This window comes from Pangasianodon hypophthalmus, chromosome 30 (genome assembly GCF_027358585.1).
Source record: "Pangasianodon hypophthalmus isolate fPanHyp1 chromosome 30, fPanHyp1.pri, whole genome shotgun sequence".
NCBI classification, from domain to species: domain Eukaryota; kingdom Metazoa; phylum Chordata; class Actinopteri; order Siluriformes; family Pangasiidae; genus Pangasianodon; species Pangasianodon hypophthalmus.
The window spans coordinates 1,136,099-1,161,287 of NC_069739.1; the positions used below are offsets into that span (position 1 = coordinate 1,136,099).

The 25,189-nt window shown below is 42.5% G+C and overlaps 2 protein-coding genes across 2 annotated transcripts; both read right to left on the reverse strand.

The window, feature by feature from the left end:
* Positions 1-5,944: 5,944 nt before the first annotated feature.
* LOC113535784 (trace amine-associated receptor 13c-like) lies at positions 5,945-6,937 on the reverse strand. Its single transcript, XM_053231871.1, has one exon. The coding sequence runs from the start codon at positions 6,935-6,937 to the stop codon at positions 5,945-5,947; it is 993 nt and encodes a 330-aa protein (XP_053087846.1).
* Positions 6,938-14,730: 7,793 nt separating this feature from the next.
* On the reverse strand, positions 14,731-15,723 carry LOC113533627 (trace amine-associated receptor 13c-like). Its single transcript, XM_026925893.2, has one exon. It carries the CDS (start codon positions 15,721-15,723, stop codon positions 14,731-14,733), a length of 993 nt encoding a protein of 330 aa, XP_026781694.2.
* Positions 15,724-25,189: the final 9,466 nt, after the last annotated feature.

Sequence of the window (25,189 nt, forward strand, 5' to 3'; positions counted from 1 at the left end):
CAAAACCTGATTCAGAATGAGAAAACACTCTCCAGAACACAATAAAAAACTGGTAAAGTTTCCACTGAAATAATAAACTGCTACAGTATACACCAAACACACATACCAGTTAGAAGAAACCACAATGCACATTGTTCTCACAGAGATTGTGCTTGTGTAGAGAAATGGGATTGAGAGAGCCGAAAACCGATCCACAGCGATCAGAGCGACGTTATAGATGGAAGAGACTGTAAGGAAACTAGAAATCAACAAGAAACCAATGCAGAAACTTCTCCCAAAAATCCAGCATGACTCAATCGTCCAGCTTAACAACAGAGGCATCACAAAAGTGCCGATGAGGAAATCCGACACAGCCAGAGAGAGCACGAGCATGTTGTTCGGTGTATGAAGCTGCTTGAAGTGACAAACAGAGATGATGACGAGCATATTTCCACACACTGTTAGAAGAACCACAGCAGCTGAACACACGTACAGTAAGATATAAACTGCAGGAGATACAGATCTCTCTGGACAGGAGAAATGCACACAGCGATCAGACTGATTAAACTCTGTCAGGTTCATGAATACAGCATTTCTCTAATGTACATAAAGTTTAAATAAATACCTCATATATTGGATGTTATCACTGTAAGCTCAGGTGCTTTTATAGTTTAGAAATTGATCACACCTCCCCAGTTTGAGTGACAGAATTACACTTACGCCATGCCTTGCTGGAACAAAAGGCCTAGCAATAACTGGCAGGGGAATTCAGATGACTTAATCAGTTTTATTTAGTCTTAGTCTTAAATAGTTAATTAGTTAGTCTTTTAATGTTTCTTTATTCCCAAACTTCCATTCTACCATATGAAATACTATCATGTTCTGCACCTACAGTAAAGTAAAATGGTGTCAGATTTAGACACACTATATGACACAGCTTGATTAGGGGCTTTTGGTATTTTTAAAAAATCTAAGTGAGACTGAGACTAAACCCCAAGTAACATGTTCTTGTCTCAGTGAAAGGGTCATGAGCTCTTTGGAGGAATGAGACTTTTCAAAGAAAAATTAAAAATAAAATAAAAGTAAGAAAAAAAGGTCCACCTGAGAGCGTTGCCCTATTGGAGAGACGCGGTCACTACAGACGTCTCCCTCACTGGCTGGCTGGAGACTGGAAAGGCATGTGGAGCCCCAATGTGAGAGTGTAGCACATCAACAAGCTGCAATGGAAGATGGTAAATATAGCCCTCAAATTCTTCTCAGCATTTCTGATAAACTGATGCGTGTTGGACCGTTTATGTGTTGTGATGCTCAGATACATAAAATCACAAGTTTGGCACAAGGTCAACTCTTCAGGTGGGCCCACTTAGTGTTAGCCTCATGGAAAGCAATTTACTTAGTGGTACACCACAATGGTGGAATGAAAATGCCATCAAAACAGCATATACATCTGGGAAATTAAAGCTGCATGCAGCGGATGCTTGTACCCTTTAGCAGAGTCCTCCTTAAACCTTGAGAGCCGACTGTCCCTCCTGTTCCTTATCCATTGAGTGCAAGGATGTTAAGTCTGTAGCAGTCTGCTGGAAGACATTCCTGCCTGACAGTAAATAGACAGTTGAACTACAGTGTTTAACTCTGTCTTCAGCAGGGTCTCAAAATTTACCTGACTTACACTATATTACCAAAAGTATTCGGTCACCTGCCTTGACTCACATATGAACTTAAGTGCCATCCCATTCCTAACCCATAGGGTTCAATATGATGTCGGTCCACCTTTTGCAGCTATTACAGCTTCAACTCTTCTGGGAAGGCTGTCCACAAGGTTGAGGAGTGTGTTTATAGGAATTTTTGACCATTCTTCCAAAAGCGCATTGGTGAGGTCACACACTGATGTTGGTCGAGAAGGCCTGGCTCTCAGTCTCCGCTCTAATTCATCCCAAAGGTGTTCTATCGGGTTCAGGTCAGGACTCTGTGCAGGCAAGTCAAGTTCATCCACACCAGACTCTGTCATCCATGTCTTTATGGACCTTGCTTTGTGCACTGGTGCACAGTCATGTTGGAAGAGGAAGGGGCCCGTTCCAAACTGTTCCCACAAGGTTGGGAGCATGGAATTGTCCAAAATGTTTTGGTATCCTGAAGCATTCAAAGTTCTTTTCACTGGAACTAAGGGGCCAAGCCCAACTCCTGAAAAACAACCCCACACCATAATTCCTCCTCCACCAAATTTCACACTCGGCACAATGCAGTCCGAAATGTACCATTCTCCTGGCAATCTCCAAATCCAGACTCGTCCATCAGATTGCCAGATGGAAAAGCGTGATTCATCACTCCAGAGAACGCGTCTCCACTGCTCTAGAGTCCAGTGGCGGCGTGCTTTACACCACTGCATCCGACGCTTTGCATTGCACTTGGTGATGTGTGGCTTGGATGCAGCTGCTCGGCCATGGAAACCCATTCCATGAAGCTCTCTGCGTACTGTACTTGGGCTAATCTGAAGGTCACATGAAGTTTGGAGCTCTGTAGCAATTGACTGTGAAGAAAGTCGACGACCTCTTTGCACTATGCGCTTCAGCATCCGCTGACCCCTCTCCGTCAGTTTACGTGGCCTACCACTTCGTGGCTGAGTTGCTGTTGTTCCCAAACTCTTCCATTTTATTATGATAAAGCTGACAGTTGACTGTGGAATATTTAGGAGCGAGGAAATTTCACGACTGGATTTGTTGCACAGGTGGCATCCTATGACAGTTCCACGCTGGAATTCACTGAGCTCCTGAGAGCGGCCCATTCTTTCACAAATGTTTGTAAAAACAGTCTGCATGCCTAAGTGCTTGATTTTATACACCTGTGGCCAGGCCAAGTGATTAGGACACCTGATTCTGATCATTTGGATGGGTGACCGAAAACATTTGGTAATATAGTGTATCTTCTACCTACTTACATGGACCACTGGAAGGCTGTAAAGCAGGAACATCCAAAGACCAGCTTCAGGGGCAAATGTGGCCTACAGACAGATGTTAATTGGCCCACAGCTTCTCTCTTAGAATGTTTCATAGGTGGCCTGCAGGCCAACATGTTGCAATTTTTCCTTTCACCTGACAGTGGCAGTAGACTGTGTTGACACACTTATCTAAATTGCAAGAGGTTTTTTCTATCACTACACTTGCAAATTAATTTACTGAATGATATTTAGTCATGGCTACAAAAAAAGGCAAAGTTAAGAGTGAAAAGGAGCCAAAAAAGCTAGAAACAAGAAGAAGTTTTCATCTAGAGCCACAGAACATGCCTCATATGTCAAAGACTTTTGCAGTAATTAAGGAATTTATTATCATGAGACATTATGAAACAAATCATGGGCAATGCAAAGAACATTTGGAGGATGAGAGGGCAGAGAAACTGAAGCAACTGGAAGCTATCCTGGAAGATACAAATTTTATCAGAGCAAATGAGGCGTACAACATTATTACAGCTTATAAGTGGCAATGCTTCCAAACATTAAGAATGGAAAACTTTTCATAAATTCTTGAAAGAGTTTTTAACTAAAGTGGATTTGCAACCAAGTATGAAAAATGACAATTCATGATTGTTACTTTGTCCAATTACTTTCGGGCCCTTAAGTAAGGGGGGGCCACAGTGCAGCAGTTTACTGCATTTATTATTTTTATATTAAGATGTTATTTATAAATCAAAAAACAACAAATAAAAAGCCACTATGCATTCTTGTTGCAAATATTTACTATTTTAATTAATTCATGAATAAAATTTTGATAACTAGCCCTCGGGTATTTTGACGTGGTCTAATCTGGCCCCCTTTAAAAGACATTTGGACATCCCTGCTGTAAACAATCTGTGCTAACCATCCTCAAAATGGCAGTAGCCTCGATTGGTCTCAATGTTGATGTGCAGCTCACAGCTCTGAATGCACTGCTCTATGCAGCCCTGGCAAAACACACACCTTCACTCTGTTGCCCTCTGTCCACTACCGAAAGCACCTACAAAGGGCAACTGAGCATCAGAACAGGACCACGGAGCAGTGGAAGAAGGTGGCCTGGTCTGATGAATGTGGATATCCGGGTATGTGTGTGTGATTTACCTGGGGAAGAGATGGCACCAGGATGCACTATGGGAAGAAGTCAAGCCGGTGGTGGCAGTGTCATGCTCTGGGCAATGTTCTGCTGCAAAATCTTGGGTCCTAGCATTCATCTTACTTTGAAATGTACCACCTACCTAAACATTGTTTTAGACCAAGTACACCCCTTTAAGGCAACGGTACTCCCTAATGGCAGTGGCCTCTTTCAGCAGGATAATGCACCCTGCCACACTGCAAAAATTGTTCAGGAATGGTTTGAGGAAAATGACAAAGAGTTCAAGGTGCTGACTTGGCCTCCAAATTCCCCAGATCTCAATCCGATCGAGCATCTGTGGGATGTGCTGGACAAACAAGCCCGATCCATGGAGGCCCCACCTCGCAACTTACAGGAGTTCATGCCTCGTCAAGCCAGAGCTGTTTTGGCAGCACAAGGGGGACCTACACCACATTAGGCAGGTGGTTTTAATATTACGGCTGATCAGTGTGCGTGCATTTACGAGCATTTATGTCTGCTCCTTATCCAGAGGTTACTTTGCCTTAATACCCCATGCTCTGCCATCCTCTCCTTAACCCCCACCTCACATCAAAATAAAGCTGTAAGAATGAGTTTGTGATTCTTTAAAACATACGTGGATTATCGTGTTACTCATAACGTATTGTCTAAACTTCATCCAAGTCATAATAGACAAACACATTCAACAGAAACTGACAACACACAAACACTTGTACACCATTTAAACATTCATAGTCTAGGTTTTAAAATGTATGTAAACCTCTGGGCTAAGACTTTTCCAGAGGCGAAATGTAATCAGGCACTGTCCTATAAAACACACACAATGTCAAAGACTTTGATAAAGACTTCAATTAATATCTCTCTGTGTGTTATTAGTTTAGACAGTGTTTTATTATGACTTGAACTTGAATAAAGATTTGACCACATTTTATGATAAATTAATGCAGAATTCCTGTTGATTTCAAATGTAATTTCAATAATCAAAGCATTTTCTAATATTTGTGTGTCTTTACATTAAAATTTTATAGAAGTTGTTTGGTGAAAAATAAAAGGTGGTGGTTGATGAGGTGATTGATGGTTTCAGCCATGACAGTCAAGCCTCATGAACGTACCTAGTAGCTGTCGTATTTCTCATTTGAAGATAATACAGTTTAAGATTATGTGTTTGCTACATTTTTCATGAGTTCCTCATGGTGAATAATTCCCCCATGCAAATGTTCATTATAGAAATACTCATTAATTTATCCAGAAGTTGTTTAAATGTTAATCTCCCAGAAAATTATTTATTTCCTTTAAAAAATAACTATAATTTTACTGTTGCTTCTTTATTACCTCATAAAGGGGTCTGCAGCAGAGATTACATGTTAAAAGAGCAATAAAGTTTTAACTTTTAAAACTCTAATTTAGAATAGTGGTCCACATTATTATTTAAAATCAAGTATTCCAAAAACAAACCAATAAAACAATCACAATAAAATGACAAAATCATCTATTTTTTAAACCTGTTTGTATTCGGATTCACCGAACACCTAAAGTGTTAGATTTAAGTACTGATTACCTTCAGCCTATACATGTTAAATTCTACTATACTTGACATTCCTCTTATATGGTACATCTATTTTTTAAAATATAAATTTAACTATTATTTTATGATTCTGCAACAAATCAAATTCTGACCATCATTTCATGTATATAATTGCATTGTATTACATGATAGCAAAACACATATTGCTATTATATAACACGGTACAATATGCAGTATATTATACTGATATTGATTATTTGATTTGTAACAGAAATTTAAATTATATATAATAGAAATATTTGAGCACATCATCAGAAAAGATTAAAAAAAAAAAAAAGCTTTTTCATGAAAGAACATTGATTAATGCACATTCCGTGTAGAATATTTGCAGAGTTATAATTAATTTAATGCACCTCCTAAACCACGGGTAACAGAGAGCATAAATAATCGGATTAATGGTGGAATTAAGATAAAGCACAATCAAAACTTTCTGAAATGTTTCTACCTGTAGTTCCATAACATTACCTAAAAAACTGGAAATAAAATATGGAAGTAAACACACCAGAAACACAGACACTAAAATTCCAAGGACTTTAGCTGCTTTTCTCTCAGATTTCATTGAGTGTGAGGTGATTTTCTGTGTTTTAGGCCGTGTGTGATTATTAAGCTCTCTGATAGCAGTGGCATGTTTCTTAGCAATCACAAAAACTCGAGTATACAATATGATTATGACAGAGAGTGGAAATATAAATAATATTACAAGGTCAACTACAGTCCAACCCTCATTCAGAATGAGAACACACTCTCCAGGACACATAACAGAAATGGTAAAGGTGCCACTGTAATAATAAAATGCTACAGTATACACCATACACATACACCAGTTAGAAGAAACCACAATGCAGGTTGTTCTCACAGAGGTTGTGTTTGTGTAGAGAAACGGGTTTGAGAGAGCCAAATACCGATCCACAGCAATCAGAGTGATATTATAAATGGACAAGATTGTAAGGAAACCAGCAATCAACCAACAAACATTGCAGAAACCTGCCCGAAAAATCCAGCATGACTCAATCGACCAGATTAACATTGGTGGCATCAGTGATGCGCCGATGAGGAAATCCGACACAGCCAGAGAAAGCACAAGCATGTTGGTCGGTGTGTGAAGCTGCTTGAAGTGACAAACAGAGATGATGACGAGCATATTTCCACACACTGTTAGAAGAACCACAGCAGCTGAACACACGTACAGTAAGATATAAACTGCAGGAGATACAGATCTCTCTGGACAGGAGAAATCCTCACAGCGATCAGACTGATTAAACTCTGTCAGGTCCATGAATACAGCATTTCTCTAATGTACACAAAGTTTAAATAAATACCGCATATATTGGATGTTATCTCTGTAAAATGATAACTGTAAAAAGTCACAATACAATGACTTCTGGCTTAAGCAGCTCAGGTGCTTTTATAGTTTAGAAGTTGATCACACCTCCCCAGTTTGAGTGACAGAATTACACTTATGTCATGCCTTGCTGGAACAAAAGGCCTAGCAACAACTGGCAGGGGAATCCAGATGCCTTAGTCAGTTTTATTTAGTCTTAGTCTTAAATAGTTAATTAGTTTGTCTTTTAATGTTTCTTTATTCCCAAACTTCCATTTTACCATATGAAATACTATCACGTTCTCCACCTACAGTAAAGTAAAATTGTGTGATATTTAGACACACTATATGACACAGCTTGATTAGGGGCTTTTGGCATTTAAAAAAAAATCTAAGTGAGACTGAGACTAAACCCCAAGTACCATGTTCTTGCCTCAGTGAAACGGTCAGTTTCAGTTTCAGAGTCCTCCTTAAAGCTTGAGAGCTGATTGTCCCTCCTGTTCCTTATCCATTGAGTGCAAGAATGTGAAGTCTGTAGCAGGCTGCTGGAAGACATTCCTGCCTGACAGTAAATAGACAGTTGAACTACAGCGTTTAACTCTGTCTTCAGCAGGGTCTTAAAATTAACCTGACTTATCTTCTACCTACTTACATGGACCACTGGAAGGCTGTAAAGCAGGAACATCCAAAGACCAGCTTCAGGGGCAAATGTGGCCTACAGACAGATGTTAATTGGCCCACAGCTTCTCTCTTAGAATGTTTCACAGGAGGCCTGCAGGTGAATTTTTCCTTTCACCTGACAGTGGCAGTAGACTGTGTTGACACACTTATCTAAATTGCAAGAGGTTTTTTCTCTCACTACACTTGCAAATTAATTTACTGAATGATATTTAGTCATGGCTACAAAAAAGGCAAAGTTAAGAGTGAAAAGGAGCCAAAAAAGCTAGAAACAAGAAGTTTTCATCTAGAGCCACAGAACATGCCTCATATGTCAAAGACTTTTGCAGTAATTAAGGAATTTATTATCATGAGACATTATGAAACAAATCACGGGCAATGCAAAGAACATTTGGAGGATGAGAGGGCAGAGAAACTGAAGCAGCTGGAAGCTATCCTGGAAGATACAAATTTTATCAGAGCAAATGAGGCGTACAACATTATTATAGATTATAAGTGGCAATGCTTCCAAACATTGAGCATGGAAAACTTTTCATAAATTCTTGAACGAGTTTTTAACTAAAGTGGATTTGCAACCAAGTATGAAAAATGACAATTCATGATTGTTACTTTGTCCAATTACTTTCATTCCCTTAAGTAAGGGGGGGCCACAGTGCAGCAGTTTACTGCATTTATTATTTTTATATTAAGATGTTATTTATAAATCAGAATACAACGAATAAATAGCAACTATGCATTCATGTTGCAAATATTTACTATTTTACATAATTCATGAATAAAATTTTGATTACTGGCCCTCGGGTATTTTGACGTGGTCTAATCTGAATTCTTGAAAGAGTTTTAACTCTTAACAATTCATAATTGTTAGTTTGTCCAACTACTTTTGGTCCCTTAAGTAAGGGGGGCCACAGTGCAGCAATTTACTGCATTTATTATTTTAATATTAAGATGTTATTTGTAAAAATAAAAACGAACAAACAAACAAATATTCATGTTGCAAATATTTATTTTGCATAATTCATGAATAAAATTATGATAATTGGACCCCTTTAAAAGACGTTTGGACATCCCTGCTTTAAACAATCTGTCCTAACCATCCTCAAATTGGCAGTAGCCTCGATTGGTCTCAATGTTGATGTGCAGCTCACAGCTCTGAATGCACTGCTCTATGCACCCCTGGCAAAACACACACCTTCACTCTGTTGACCTCTGTCCACTGCTGAAAGCACCTACAAAGGGCAAGTGAGCATCAAATCAGGACCATGGAGCAGTGGAAGAAGGTGGCCTGGTCTGATGAATGTCAATAGCCGGGTGCGTGTGCATCATTTACCTGGGGAAGAGATGGCACCAGGATGCACTGTGGGAAGAAGTCAAGCCAGTGGAGGCAGTGTGATGTTCTGGGCAATGTTCTGCTGGGAAAAGAGTTCAAGGTGTTGACATGGCCTCCACATTCCCCAGATCTCAATCCGATCGAGCATCTGTGGGATGTGCTGGACAAACAAGTCCGATCCATGGAGGCCCCAACTCACAACTTACAGGACTTGAAGGATCTGCTGTTAACATCTTGGTGCCAGATACCAAAGCACACCTTCAGAAGTCTTGTGGAGTCCATGTCTTGACGAGGCAGAGCTGTTATGATTTGAACTTGAATAAAGATGGGTGATGAGGTGACTGTTGAATAATTCCTGCCTGGTCAATAATTCCCCCATGCAAACGTTCATTATAGAAATACTCATTAATTTATCCAGAACTTGTTTAAGTCTTCTGTAAAACTTTAGATTAGGCTATACAGTACTTATGTTAATGCAATGGTTGTTTTTTCCCTCTTTTCTTCCAAATGTTGTTATTTTCCCTGAAAGGTATTTATTACCATTAAAAATAACTATAATTTTACTGTTGCTTCTTTATTACCTCATAAAAGTGTCTACAGCAGAGATTACATGTTAAGAGAGAAATAAAGTTTTAACTTTTAACTTCTGTAATGATAAGGAAATTCTCACACTGTATACTATATGAAATAAAATTTATCAGTGTATGTTTGGCTTAGCTAATATTAGACAAGAATATTGTTAACATTAGTTACACAAAAGATTTCTGCTATAAATGGTCAAAAATCAGAAATGTTTAAAATGATAACATGCCTACAACGAGATGCCAGATGTAAACGGCCACATCAGAACCCGGACGCTTTGATCAAATCAATCAAATATGCAACAGTAATCCCCTTGTGGCTTTTAGTATATTAAAAAAACATATATTTAAAAAAAAAAAAAAAAAAAAAAAAAAAAAGGTGAGACTGAGACTTAACTCCAAATACCATAATACCATGTTCTTGTCTCAGGGAAAGGGTCATGAGCTCTAAATCTTTAGAGGAATGAGATTTTCAAAGAGAAAAAAAAAAAAAAAAAAACTGAGAGCAGTGCCCTGTTAGAGAGAGAGAGAGTCACTACAGATGTCTCCCTCATTGGCTGGCTGGAGAGGCATGTGGAGCCCCAGTGTTAGAGTGGAACACATTGACACATCAACAAGACTGCTGCAGTAATTAAGGAACTTATCATCCTTATGAGGCATTGCAAAAAAACATTCATTGGAAGAGAAACTGAAGAAGCTGGAAGCTATGCTGGAAAAAACAACATTTTATGAGAGCAAACAGGGCATACAACATTACAACAGCTTATAAGTGGCAATGCTTCCAAACATTAAGCATGGAAAACTTTTCATGAATTCTTGAAAGAGTTTTTAACTAAAGTGGATTTACAACCAAGTATTTATGACAATTTATATTTGTTATGTTGTTCAATTACTTTCAGGCCCTTAAGTAAGGGGGCCACAGTGCAGCAGTTTAGTGTATTTATTATTTTTATATTAAGATGTTATTCATAAATAAGCAAATAACAAATAAATAGCAAATATGCTGTCTTACCATAGTCTTTTAACTGCAGTCTCAGTAGTAGTCCCTTTGGAACTCTTGGTATGAAGGAATTTTAGAAGTAGGCATCAGCTTGCTACTAAAACCCAAATACCCTAGACAGAAACCTTGCTCAGTGAGAGGGGAACAAGTTCTAACTCTATGAAGACACAAGGGTTTTGCCTGGGAGTGGTGTCTCATCAGAAAGAGTCACTACAGATGTCTCTCTCACTGGCTAGGGAGCGGTGTCGGGCCACAGAGGAACAGTAGATGTGTGGAGTGTCAATGCCAGAACACATCAACTAGCTGGCACTGAGGCCACTCTATCTTACCCTCAAATGATTCTTTCTGGCTTTCAGAGATGACCATGTTTTAGGCTGTTTGGATATCAATCACTAGGACGATATGAGGTCAGATGGCACTTGCCATGAAAAAACCTCAGGTGGACCCACACGTGGTTAGCCTCATTGAAAGTAACTTAGTGACTACCCTGTGCAGGAGATTGGCACTTATTCCCAGAAGTGCTGTCCCAATCTGGGAAAAGTTGGCCTACTTGTGGCTATACACAATAGACCTATTCACCAATGCCAGATTAGTTCATTGTCAAGAATGGCTCATCCAGGAGGAGCTGGATATTCAGGTCAGGACACATTGGTCCACAACTGGGTATAATAAGCTTGAAGTGACAGTCCTAAAATTCACCAAAGAATACAAGTGTCTTCAGAATGACAAGGTCTCTGTCCATAAAGGGGTACCCACATAAATTTGATCATAATGTTATTGGAATCCAAGATGGCAGGGCAGTAGCATGCAGTGGCAACTTCGGGTTCAGCATATGGTGCTATGTTTCATGTGGTCAACACTAATTATGAAACTTTTACCAGAGATGTGCATCAGGAACACTGGTGAACATGTCTATCTTCAGCAACTTTAGATGAATATTGTAAAGCAAAGCTTAGGAGAAATAAACAATGGACTGCGGGAGCTGCTATGCAAAGAAGGCTAGAGATCGCCTGAAAAGGTGTGTGAGGAAGCCAAAATGCGGTGAGCGGGCATCCTTTGTAGGCTAAAGGCGAACCTTAGCCGCCTGGCTCTACCATCCATTCTCTGCAACTGGACGGTAGACTTTTAGAGTGGGAGACCCCAGGCAGTCAGGATTGGCAGCTTCACCTACAGCACCACCACACTGAACACCGGTGCTCCTCAAGGCTGCATGCACAGTTCACTGCTGTTTACCCTGCTGACTGTGCTGCAATGTACAGTTGAAATCACATCATCAAGTTTGCTCATGACACTCATGAGCAACAACGATAAGTAAGCATACAGGGATGAGGATGATGTAGAGATAATCTCTCTCATAATGTAGATAACACCTAAGAGATTATTGTTGACATCAGGAGGACCTGAGTAGACCATTCACCACTGCACATCAACAGAACAACTGTGGAGAGAGTCAAAAGCTCCAAGTTTTTTGGTGTGCAAATGGCAAAGAACCTCACTTGGACTCTCAACACCACCTTCCAAGCCAAGAAGGCCCAGCAGCAAATCCACTTCCTGTGGAGGCTGAAGAGAGCCAACCTCTTCCTTTTTATCCTCAACACCTTCTACAGCATGATGATACAGGGCATCCTGAACAGCTGTCTCACCCAGTGGTACGGAACTGCACAGTTTCAGCGGAGGTACAGCGGATTGTGAGAACAGCTGAGACGATTATCTGGGCCTCTCCACCAACTATTGTCACCTTGTGAAATAAGTGCTGCATCCGTAAAGCCGCCACCATTGAGGACGACCCCGCTCACCCATCTCATGGACTCTTCAACCTCCTGCCATTCGTGCCATCACCACCAGACTCCGGAACAGTTTCTTCCCTGAGGCAGTCAGATTACTCAACACACTGCTGCCTCCCAAAGCTCACCTAAGCTAGTCAAACACCTAACCCAGTATGACTCAATACCACTGAACATCGGCTCTTGACAAAGCTGCAACAGAAACTTTATTTATGGAACTCTTTTTGCCGCCAATATCGCTGCTGCACATTGCTGCTACACTACTCAATAGTTTACAGTCCATGTTTTGTGTATTTATTGTCCTCCACTCGTCTCACTCTTGTGTGTTTGCACTTTATATAGTTTTGTTTAATGTTATGTGTTGAACCATGGTCCTGGAGAAACAACATTTCGTTCCATTGCATACAAGCTATATATGAAATTGAAATTTAAAGAGACTACTTCACTTGATTATTTGGTTATGATTTCCAGCCTGAAATGCTTTGTCCCATATCTGTACATCGTACAAGCGTAATAGCTTCGATCAGTCATCATGGAGGAATGAAATCTTGCTTGTACTGTGGTTGTCAGACACACTGCATGAAACCTTAAGTACAAGGACGAAACCATTTCCACTTTTAATGTGTGGCTATCATTTCTGCATGCCATGTGGTGTTTGAAAGATCTTCTCTCAGTTAACACTCTCTCCTATGTTGATTTTGGGTACATGGGCACATGTCATTTAAGCCAGCTTCAAAGCTTTTGGTCTCATTGTAGGATCTATCCAGTGCTCTGGATGCACTCTCACCGTCACCCATTGAACCCTTGGAAAAAAAAATTGTCTTACATGAAAAACGTTCTGCTACTCATCCTGACATATACTGAGCAAGTGAGCAAGCTTCAAGTGTTATCATTGTACCCCTTCTGTACACACTTTATCTTGGGTCACTCCAAGTGTATATCACTGCCTATGTGTTTGCTATATTTTTCATGAGTTGCTCTAACATACTGCCTGGTGAATAATTCCTCTATGCAAATGTTCACTATAGAGGTACTCAGCAATTTATCCAGGAGCTATTTAACTATTCTGTAAAATAATGTTTTAAGTTTGGCTTGAACCAAATTTATTCTATTGACCTGCAGCCAAAGTTATTAATATCCAAAGTTATCTGTCATTCTGCTACTTGAAAATGAGTAAATTTCTTGCTCTTTGTATATGAAAGGAATCTCTACACAACAGTATTTGATACAAATTTGAAGGGTTTTTATTACACAGTGCTGAAGTCTTAATAACATGCAAACTCTTATTAATTCAGTGTCATTCACTCAGTCATTCACTCTGTATCCTCATCTTCCTAAAATACCTCAATATATCTGGATATCTGTACAACACTGTAGATGTGTCGATTTACAAACATGAAATGTGTCTTTGCATTCAAACGCTGTTTATTGTCTCAGGAAAGAATCTACAGGTTAAGAAAGAAAAAAAGTTTTACATTACCAATATACAATATACTCAAAATACACTATATGGCCAAAATAATTCAAAATACACTATATGGCCAAAAATAAGTGGACGCCTTCACACCCATATGTGGTTCTTCTGCAAACTATTACCACAAAGTTGGAAGCACACAGTTGCACAGAATGTCTTTGTATGGTGTAGCATTACAATTTCCCTTCACTGGAACTAAGAGGCCCAAACCTGTTCCAGCATGACAATGCCCCTGTGCACAAAGCGAGCTCCATGAACACATGGTGTGTTAAGGTTGGAGTGGAAGAACTCGAGTGTCCTGCACAGAGCCCTGACCTCAACCCCACTGAACACGTCTGGGATGAAAATGGATCGCTGACTGTACCCCAGGCCTCCTCACCTAACATCAGTGCCTGACTTCACTAATGCTCTTGTGGCTGAATGAACACAAATTCCCACAGCCATGCTCCAAAATCTAGTGACAAGCTTTCCGAGAAGAGTGAAAGTTGTCAACAGCAAAAGTGGAACAACCCTGTGTTAATGCCCATGGTTTTGGAATGGACACATATGGATATGATGGTCAGGTGTCCACATACTTTTGGCTATATAGTGTAGTGGTTCAGGTTACAATTTTAACATCAAATGTTAATGTACAAATTAATCTTTTTAAAAACCTGTTTATCTTTGGCCTATATATGTTAAAAACATTCCCCTTCTGATGTGTATATGTAAGATTCTGTAGAAATCCAAATTCCTACCATCAATATATAATATTTATGGTATTATATATAATAGAAAATCAAATATTGCTTTTATATTGTATTATATTGATGATGGGAATTTGATTTCTTACAGAAGTTTTTTTTATATTTTATAGCATAATAGTAATATTTGGGCACATCATCAGAAGGAGTGAAAAACTTCACGAAAGAACATTTATTAATGCAGAGTCTGTTTGAAATATACGCAGAGTTATGATTAATTTAATGCACCTCCTAAACCATGAATAAAACAGAGCATAAATGAATGGATTAATGGTGGAATTAAGATACAACATGATTAACACTTTATGAATAGTTTGTGCCTGTAGTTCAATAACATCGCCTAATAAACTGTATATACAATATGGAAGTAAACACACCATAAACACAGCCACTAAAATGCCAAGGACTTTAGCTGCTTTTCTCTCAGATTTCATCGAGTGTGAGGTGATTTTCTGTGTTTTAGGCCGTGTGTGATTATTAAGCTCTCTGATAGCAGTGGCATGTTTCTTAGCAATCACAAAAACTCGAGTATACAATATGATTATGACAGAACAGGGAAATATAAATGAACATACAAGATCAATTACAGACCAAACCTCATTCAGAGAGAGAACACACTCTCCAGCACACATTACAAAACCTGTGAAGGTTCCATTGAAATAACAGAATGCTGTGTTATACACCACACACACAAGCAAGTTAGAATAAATCACAATACACATAGTCCTTCTAGAGACTGTGTTTGTGTAGAGAAATGGGTTTGAGAGAGCCAAATACCGATCCACAGCAATCAGAGCAATATTATAGATGGACAAGACTGTGAGGAAACCAGCAGTCAACAAAAAACCAATGCAGACACCTTTCCCAAATATCCAGCACGACTCGATTGTCCAGCTTAACATCAGCGGCATTACAAAAGCGCCAATGAGGAAATCCGACACAGCCAGAGAGAGCACGAGCATGTTGGTCGGTGTGTGAAGCTGCTTGAAGTGAAAAACAGAGATGATGATGAGCAGATTTCCACACACTGTTAGTAGAACCACAGCAGCTGAACACACGTACAGTAAGATATAAACTGCAGGAGATACAGATCTCTCTGGACAGGAGAAAAGCTCACAGCGATCAGACTGGTTAAACTCTGTCAGGTTCATGAATACAGCATTTCTCTAATGTATACACAGAGTTTAAAGCAATACCTCATAAATTTGATGCTACCATTGTAAAACTGTAACTGAAAGAGTCACAATCAAATGATTATGGCTCAAACCGCAGTGCTGCTTTTATAGTTTAGAAATTGATCATGCCCCCTAATTTAAATGATGGCATGATACATATGATGTCATGCCTTGTTGGAAGAAAAAGGCATAGGGATTTTTTTTTTCTAAGTGATTCTGCAGTAATGAGTGAATATGCAGTAAACCGTTAAAAAATAAACATAACAGCACATTTTGATCCTTTTACAAGGCATTTGTGTATGTTCAGGTGGCTGATATTTTCTCTCTTGAGGCTGCTCCGTGTGCCAGTGAGAAAGAAAACCTTCACCATTCACATTTCATCACAATATTATTTGTAAAGTTTTATATTTGGTGTTTCTTTGCTAGCCTGTTCAATTTTTATTTTTTGGTCAAAATCTTTCTCTTTCCAGATACCATAAGAGTGGTGTAGGTACTACTAAGAATAGCCATATGCTTCTTTAAGTAATCAGTGTCATAAAATTACTCTGTGTACTATCTACTTGACTCAGATGGATCTAGATTCTCGCCACTAGAATCGTTGTATTGTTGAATTGTTGTATTGTTGAATTGTATATTGTTGATTCTGTTGTGTTGTTTGGACGTGTCTGTTAGTCTATACTAAATAGTTCTCTCAGGTGACTAATCAAGAGTAGTCTCAGTCTTCCTTAAGGTGTGAATTGTGGGCAGGGCTTACTAAGATATATTGAAAGTGTTTCAGAAACAATTTGCAACAATTAGACACACTAATTTAGAAAGTGTCAAGTTCAATGGTGTATACTCTTGTTTAGTTAAGTGCTACATGTTCCCTCCCAGTTTTATTTTCACAAACCCCACTCCTGACTAAGCTGCAGACATGTGCCTCAAACCAATCTCTGTTGTTGCCTCTCACACACCCAGATGCTTTCATGCACAAGCCAGAGGCCGCACTACCAGTAACCTCATCTACCCTCCTCTGTTGTCTCAATCTCAAACAGTGGTGGTAGGTGGGCTCTGGAACTGCCAGTCTGCCGTGAAGAAAGCTGATTTCATGGCTTCCTATTACTCTCTTGACTTTTTGGCACTAACTGAAACCTGGATCTCTCCACAGAACTCGGCTACACCGGGTGCCTTATCCTCTGCTTATGCTTTTTCTCACACTCCACGAGAAGCTGGCAGGGGTGGTGGTACAGGTTTGCGGTTGTCTCAGAGATGGTGCTTCACACTGCTCTCCCTTTCTCATCTCAACATCTCTTCCTTTGAATTCCATGTAGTTACAGTTACCTCTCCAGTCAACCTTCTCATCAGTGTCATCTACTGATCTCCTGGTCCCCTTGGGGCCTTCCTTGAAGAAATGGATATGCTCCTCAGTTTTTTTCCCTACTCACACCCCTCTTACTGTCCTTGGAGACTTCAACCTCCCTGCTGACAAGCTCCAGTCCTCGTGCCTTCTCCCTCTTCTGCATTCCTTTTCCTTAACTTTCAACAGCTGTCCTCCTACACATAACGGAGGTAACACCCTGGACCTTGTCTTCTGTCACCCTTTTCCTAATACAGACATCAGTGCTACCCCTCTCCACATCTCTGACCATCTCTTGGTATCCTTCACCATCACCCTCCCTATCATGCCTAAAACCCCCAGCCATCTATATTTCTCTCCCACTCTATCTCTCCTTCCTCCTTAGCTTCCTGCACCCTATCATCCCTTCCTGTCCCTGACTCCTTTTCCTCCCTACCATTGGAGCTAGCCACTGACACTTTCCTCTCCTCACTTTCCTCATCCATGGACCTCCTCTGTCCTCTAACTTCTAAACCCAGGAAGATTTCCAACCCGGCTCCTTGGCTATCAGATGTGTTACGTGTAGCGAGACCAAGGTACCAATAAGAATTTAGATTACCGACCACGCCACCCAGGGGAGTTATGCCCCCCTTAGGAAAACTAACTATACAAAAAAAAAACCACCCACATTAAGCCCACATAAGGAACACTGGTTCGTACACAAGTAAACAGAGACAGGATTCACACTAAACAATTTCTTTATTGAATTCCTTTCAATGATTTTGTTACAACTCATAAAAAAAAGAATAGCAAACACTGCAAATATAACCAGGGTTCAGTTATTCTGTAGGCCTACAGGACAGAACACACACATAAAATAGGACAGGGGCTTACCACAGGGAGGCGATCTGGAAGGAGGGTCCAAAAAGACCACACGTGAAGCGCACACATACACTGCACAGCACACCCAGGTGACACTACACTGCCAGAAAGGTGAAACACACACAAACACAGGTACCCAGCCACCCGGTGCCAAGCCTCCCTGCCGGCGTCCCCCAACTCCTGAAACAGAACACACAAAAAGAAATGAACAAAAAAAAAAGAAAGAAAGAAAAAAAAAAACATATACCAACAAAATTACACCAACATGCTCACATGCACACACAAACACACGCTAGCACCACACACAAACACGCACACACAAACACACTACCAACTACCCGCAAAAAAAAACAGAAAAACACACACTCGTACAAACATCACCACTCTAACGATTTTAGCGCGCTGATGATCTAATTATACACACTGCGCAACAATTACAAAAAAACTGAATACACAGTATCACAAACAAAACAATAAAGAAATTCGCTAGAAACAAAACAGCAGCTCGCCGTCAGCAGACGGCCCCAATGGTTTGAAGTCACAGCAGCAAATCAGCAGCAGAAGTCACCTGCTAAATAAAGGACACCAAAGGCACCTATAAGCTCATATATAACTAGCTAATTAAAAAAAAAAGATAAGAATTAACATAGCGACATACCACAAGCAGCGATGCAGAGGAGCTCCTTTAAAAAAAAGGGGAAACCTCCCAGTCAACCGACCACACAGCCTAATAGGGGCAGGTAACAGTGAATCAAGTGGCATACTAAAGCCAATATACTAAATATAGCAAGAAAGCTACATACCGGAAAGCAGGAACCGATGCAACACAACCTCAGGCTTACAACACTCACAGATGAGATATACGCACTATAAGCGCAAACAAGCAGCAACAAACTCCTGGAGCAGGACTCCAACAACTGCACCCTTTACAATCAAGGCACAGACCTCTACGGGCTCCGACTAACAGGAGAAAACCCAGGGTAGACGAGCAAACCAACAAAAAAAACTGCCACTTACCTTAGCATCGCCAACGCCGTGCTTTTAAAGGAGCTCCGAGGCTAACAATTGTCACAAATCAGTCGCATCTAGTGATGTCATACAGGTGCGACACAACACCGTTGCTGTAGCTTAAAGACACAGGCACCTCAACATCTATCCACTACAATCTGCCCCCCGCTTCTTTTATCGTCGACCCGACGAAAAAAAAACAAAACAACAAGACAAACACAGGGTATCCCAGAGTGTGTTTGGAAACCAGTTGCATCCCCTATTACTGGTCACTTACACTTCGCGGTAATCGGTGGGGATTGGAGTGTTGGCCCGCCTTAGCTCGCGTCGTACGACGCTGTGCATGATCACTAGAGCTATGTGAGGGCAATGTGTGCCAGGCCCCTAATGATTTAGAGGAAGAATTATTGGCTACTGGGTCCAGTCCCTCTGTTGGATGAATGGTAGCCACCTGCAGCCCCCCTGCAACGGGTGGATTTTCTACCGCAGGTGCCTCAAATATAGTAGGGGTATGCCTACTAAGGGTGGATACTGGCACTTGCTCACCCAAAAAGAGATCCTCCTCACTAGACGACTCCTCTTGGGCCAGTGAGGCCAACTCGCCCTGAGGGGCGTTGGTAGAAGGATTGTCTAAGTTCCGTGGTCCCACCACCCCCTTCAACATGCTACGATGGACATGTCTCCGCTTGGCCACATTGTCCACAGGGGCAATGGTATACACAGGGCCTCTATTAACTGGGGCCCGTAGAACAGTGTATATCACAGGGCTCCATTGGTCATGGATTTTATGGCGACCACGTACCCCCAAATCACGCATGTACACCAACTGTCCTTCCTTTAGAGGTGCGTCTCTAACCCGTTGATCATGCCTGTCCTTACGATAGGCTGCCGCGGCTGCCAGACGCTCCCGTGCCCCATCAAATGCCGTCTGCAGCCGGGCTTGATGTTCTTGTATCCAGTCACACACTCTTCCCCCTACGGGTTCACGGACTCTACCCAAAAGGAAGTCCACTGGTAGTTGTGGATCCTGCCCAAACATCAGCAGATGAGGTGATTCCCCAGTAGTCTGATGGGGGGTAGTATTGTAGCAAAACACCACCTGAGGTAAACAGGCAGCCCAGTCTCTTTTACGGGATACTGGCAATGTCCGTAGGAGATTGTGCAAGGTACGGTTAAACCGTTCACATTGACCATTGCCAGCAGGATGGTAGGGTGTAGTATGAGACTTTTGAATGCCATACATGTTACAGAGCTGCTGAATCAGTAGGCCCTCAAAACACCGCCCTTGGTCAGAATGGACGCGATTAGGTATTCCAAACCTATAAAACCACTCGGTTACCAAAACCTGGGCCACTGTAGGTGCTCGCTGGTCAAGTGTCGGAACAGCAACAGAGTATTTACTGAACACGTCGGTAATTACCAAAATGTTCTCAAGCCCCCTTGTGGTTGGCTCTAACGTTGTAAAATCCACTGCAATAATCTCATTGGGCCGTGATGCCAAGAGATGGCCCATGAAAGAGGATGCAGGGGGGCGTGAAGCCTTCGCCACCTGACACCTAGGGCATTCCTCACACCAATTCTGCACCTCAGCAGACATTCCGGGCCAGTAGCATCTCTGCCTCACCAGCTCTAATGTTCGACCAACACCCTGGTGTCCATGCTGTTGGTGGAGCTGGGTCAGAACCTCAGAGCGTAGTGAAGCAGGCAAAACCAACTGCCTATACTCCTCACCCCCGTTAGGATAAAACACCCTGCGGTAAAGAACCCCTTCACACTCTATTAAACGGTCCCACTGCCGCAAGAGTGTTAGGACCTGAGGGGAGAGTTCTTCCCGCTCCTCTCGAGTGGGACGCCGCTGATGTCTCCAAAACACCATAGCTCCCTGAATAGTAGGATCGGCTGCCTGTAATGAAGTCAAATCAGACGGCCCATGGGAAGGCAGGACAGAGATGACCAACTGCGTTGCCTGGATGCTCCCTCCCGGGGAGGCCATCCGCTGCAACAGTTTAGGGATAGCAGTTCCTGGGGCCAATGCTTCCACATCCCCTTCCACTAGTTGATACTGCCTTGACAAAGCATCGGCATTACGATTAGATCTTCCAGAGCGATATCTTAGCTCAAAGTCAAAGGATGCTAACTGTGCTGCCCACCGATGTTCCACCGCACCCAACTTAGCAGTGGAGAGATGGCTAAGGGGGTTGTTGTCTGTGTACACAACACATTTAGTCCCTAGCAAGTATTCCCTAAACTTCTCTGTTATCGCCCACTTGAGAGCCATGAACTCCAGCTTCATGGAGCTGTAATTACTCATGTTCCTCTCAGTGGGCTTAAGGGCTCTACTTGCATATGCCACCGGCCGCACCTTTCCATCCTGCTCCTGGGACAGGACCGCCCCCAGACCACTGTGGCTCGCATCCACCTCAAGTATAAAGGGAAGTCTGAAATCAGCATAGGCAAGGACCGGTGCTGAAACCAATTTACTCTTCAAACCTTCAAAACTGATCTCACATTCCTCAGACCATGCCTCTGCCAGACTCCGCCCAGAGGCCTTCCTGGACCTGCTGCCGCCAAGTTCTGCTACCAGCCGATGCAGGGGGGATGCCAACTTGGCAAACCCTTCTACAAAACGCCGGTAGTAACTAGCAAAACCAAGGAAGGAACGAAGCTCTAAAACATTAGTAGGGTGTTGCCAATTGGCCACAGCTTCTATTTTACTGGGATCAGTCGCCACCCCATGCTGCGAAATGATGTGACCCAAATAACGTACCTCCGGCTTAAAGAAAGCACATTTCTCGAATTTGGCCTTAAGGCCCTCCATCTGCAACCGAGTTAAGACCATCTCCAGCCTTTGCAAATGCTGTATTACTGTGGGTGCAAAGATAACAATATCGTCCAAATACAGCAGAACAGATTGGCATTGTTGGTCCCCGAACATGCGTTGCATAAGCCTCTGAAATGTACTGGGGGCATTACACAGGCCAAAGGGCATTCTATTCCATTCAAATAATCCGAATGGAGTACAGAATGCCGTTTTGGCCCGGTCGGCCTCAGAGACTGGCACCTGATTGTACCCGCTGGCCAAATCCATAGTGGAAAACCAGCGGGCACCGGACAACATGTCCAAGGATTCTTCAATGCGCGGTAAAGGAAATGCATCTTTTCGCGTCTTAGCGTTGAGCTGCCGATAGTCAACACACATTCGCAAACTGCCGTCCTTCTTCTTTACAAGGACAATAGGTGACGCAAATGGACTACTGCTCTCCCTTATGACTTGTGTCTGAAGGAGCTGGTTAATATGAGCCTTAACAGCCTCATAGTCAGAAGGTGGAATGCGCCTATAGCGCTGCTTAACCGGAACTTGATCCAAAAGAGGGATGTCATGGGAAATCAAAGTAGTGCAACCTAAATCGCCCTCATGTGCAGAAAAGACAGAGGAGTATTTGAGCAACAGTGATCGAACCTGCTCCTGCTCTGTGCCATTAAGCGGGGACAGATCAAGACCTCGTATCTGATCCTCAATTGTCACAACTGCAGGCAGTGTACCAGCAGAGGAGACAGTGATGGAACGGACCTCCACAATATCTTTAGGCAGACTAACAACGGAGGCAGTGCTTACTCGGCCCAATCGTGTACGTGGGTACAGCACTGCATCTGTGGTGCCTACGTTAACCACCGGAATATACACAGTGCCCTGGGCCACCTGCACGAGAGCTGGAGACACCAACAGCCCACCTGGTAGCCCCGAGTCAATTGGCTCAAATAGGGTACCATGACCAGCATATTGTTCTGAACAGGTGGCCGCCACCATCTTAACAGTGCCCCCTAGAACCCGCCAAGGTCTCCGTCCGCGGACATGCACAGTACCACCACCGTCAGGAGAGGACTGAATGACCACCTGGTGGCAATGTTGAAGTGCTTGAAAAACAGGATTAGGAGCAGTGGAAACAGATGGCAGATCAAACAAATCACAACCATGCTGACCAAACAACTCCTGATAGCATTTACGGATAACATTCATGCCAAGTACACCAGGGGCTGGGGAGTGCCCACCCCCGGGAGGATCCCTAACAACCAGAACACCACAGTTACCCATCACCTTACCACACAGCTCCACATCAAGCTCTAAATAACCCAAGTATGGGATCTCCAAGCCATTTGCTGCACGAAGCTGCAACCACTGGCAAGACTGCAACCGCTCTTGGCCCCAAGGTTCAAAGTTTCTAGAAAAGAGGCTCTCGGTGATAGTGGTCACCATGGACCCAGTATCAACAAGACATGGAACCTGAATTCCACCCATAAGAACAAGCAAATGCGGACAACTAGACATCAAACCCTCCACCCTGCCAGCAGAACCTAATGTTGTACTAGAGCCTGGGACAACCCCAGCCGGACTGTGGCTCCTCAGCCCGGCGGGTATCAGTTTCCCGACTGCTGGGTGGGTCGTGAGGACCTACTGTCCGGAAGCTGTGCGGTGTTCCATGAACCACTCAGGGAGGAACCCACAACTCTTTTACCCTCACAGTCTCTGGCATAATGACCTGGTTGCTGGCACCGCATACAAATGAGGGGTCCATCACGGGGAAAACGATTACGTCTGGGAGGATCCCGCATAGCAGCCATACTACGAGTAAGCTGATCTATCTGAAGCTGCTGTTGTCTTAGCATTTCTTTTAACTCTGCCAACTCCGACTTTGGCGCCTGATCGCCATAGGTGTTACTAGTCACTGCACAAGATGTACCTGCAAGTCCAAATGATCTTTCCACACTGGGGAGGGAGAAGCTACGGGGTCGTGGTGGCTCAGCCGAACCCTCCCGCTCCCATCTAATGGCCTCTTTGCGAACTTCAATCAGAGTGGCAGTGGGCTTGTTGCGGATCAACTGTTTTAATGCTCGACGGAGAGCACCCTCCCGCACATGCTCTACAAACTGATCCCGAAGCAGAACATCAGCGTTAATAATGCCTTCCGGTGCACGCCCCTTCACTTTGTCCATTAGAGTCATTAACGCTATAGAAAATTCTAGCAAAGACTCTCCCTCCTGTTGTTTTCGTGAGAAAAAGGCCTCCTGCAGGGCTACATAAGATTGAGGGCAACCATACAACTCTTGCAATATCTTAAAAATTTTGTCCGGATCCTCCCTCTCTGCCCTCAACCGATAACGAATCTCCTCCCTCGCTTCTCCCTCCAAGTGATCAAACAGGAAATATGCCTTATCGGTGGAGGACAAATGGCGAGCCCGCATACAAGCTGTAGCTTCCTCTACCCAATCTTCTATACTTATACCGATACTACCTCGGAATATGGGACACTTCCTCTCCCTTGGAATAAATACCAATCGCTCAGTAGCTTGCGCAACTGGCGTGGCAAAGCTAGAGGAAGCTTCATTAGAGGGGCCTGCCGGACTAACACTTTTAAGACGTTCATTTTCCGATCTAAGCTGGGCTATCAAATCCCGAAGCTCCTGCATTTCCTCTGCCATTCTAGCCAATTATCAAACAACCAAAACCAATAGTTAAGGAACTCACAAAGAGAAGCAAACTATAGGCTCCAGAAGAAAGCTGTACACTGCGGGCCGTTCCTGACACGGGCTGCTGTTTTGTTTCTGCAAGACACTTTCACTCACACATCACATGCATACATTCATACACACAAACAATAAAAAGGCGAATCAATCAAATGAAATACAAAAACACACACAAAACAAAGTGGAATACCCGTCTCTGTTCTTATATGTGATCCTGCCGACTACGCCAAATATGTAGCGAGACCAAGGTACCAATAAGAATTTAGATTACCGACCACGCCACCCAGGGGAGTTATGCCCCCCTTAGGAAAACTAACTATACAAAAAAAAAACCACCCACATTAAGCCCACATAAGGAACACTGGTTCGTACACAAGTAAACAGAGACAGGATTCACACTAAACAATTTCTTTATTGAATTCCTTTCAATGATTTTGTTACAACTCATAAAAAAAAGAATAGCAAACACTGCAAATATAACCAGGGTTCAGTTATTCTGTAGGCCTACAGGACAGAACACACACATAAAATAGGACAGGGGCTTACCACAGGGAGGCGATCTGGAAGGAGGGTCCAAAAAGACCACACGTGAAGCGCACACATACACTGCACAGCACACCCAGGTGACACTACACTGCCAGAAAGGTGAAACACACACAAACACAGGTACCCAGCCACCCGGTGCCAAGCCTCCCTGCCGGCGTCCCCCAACTC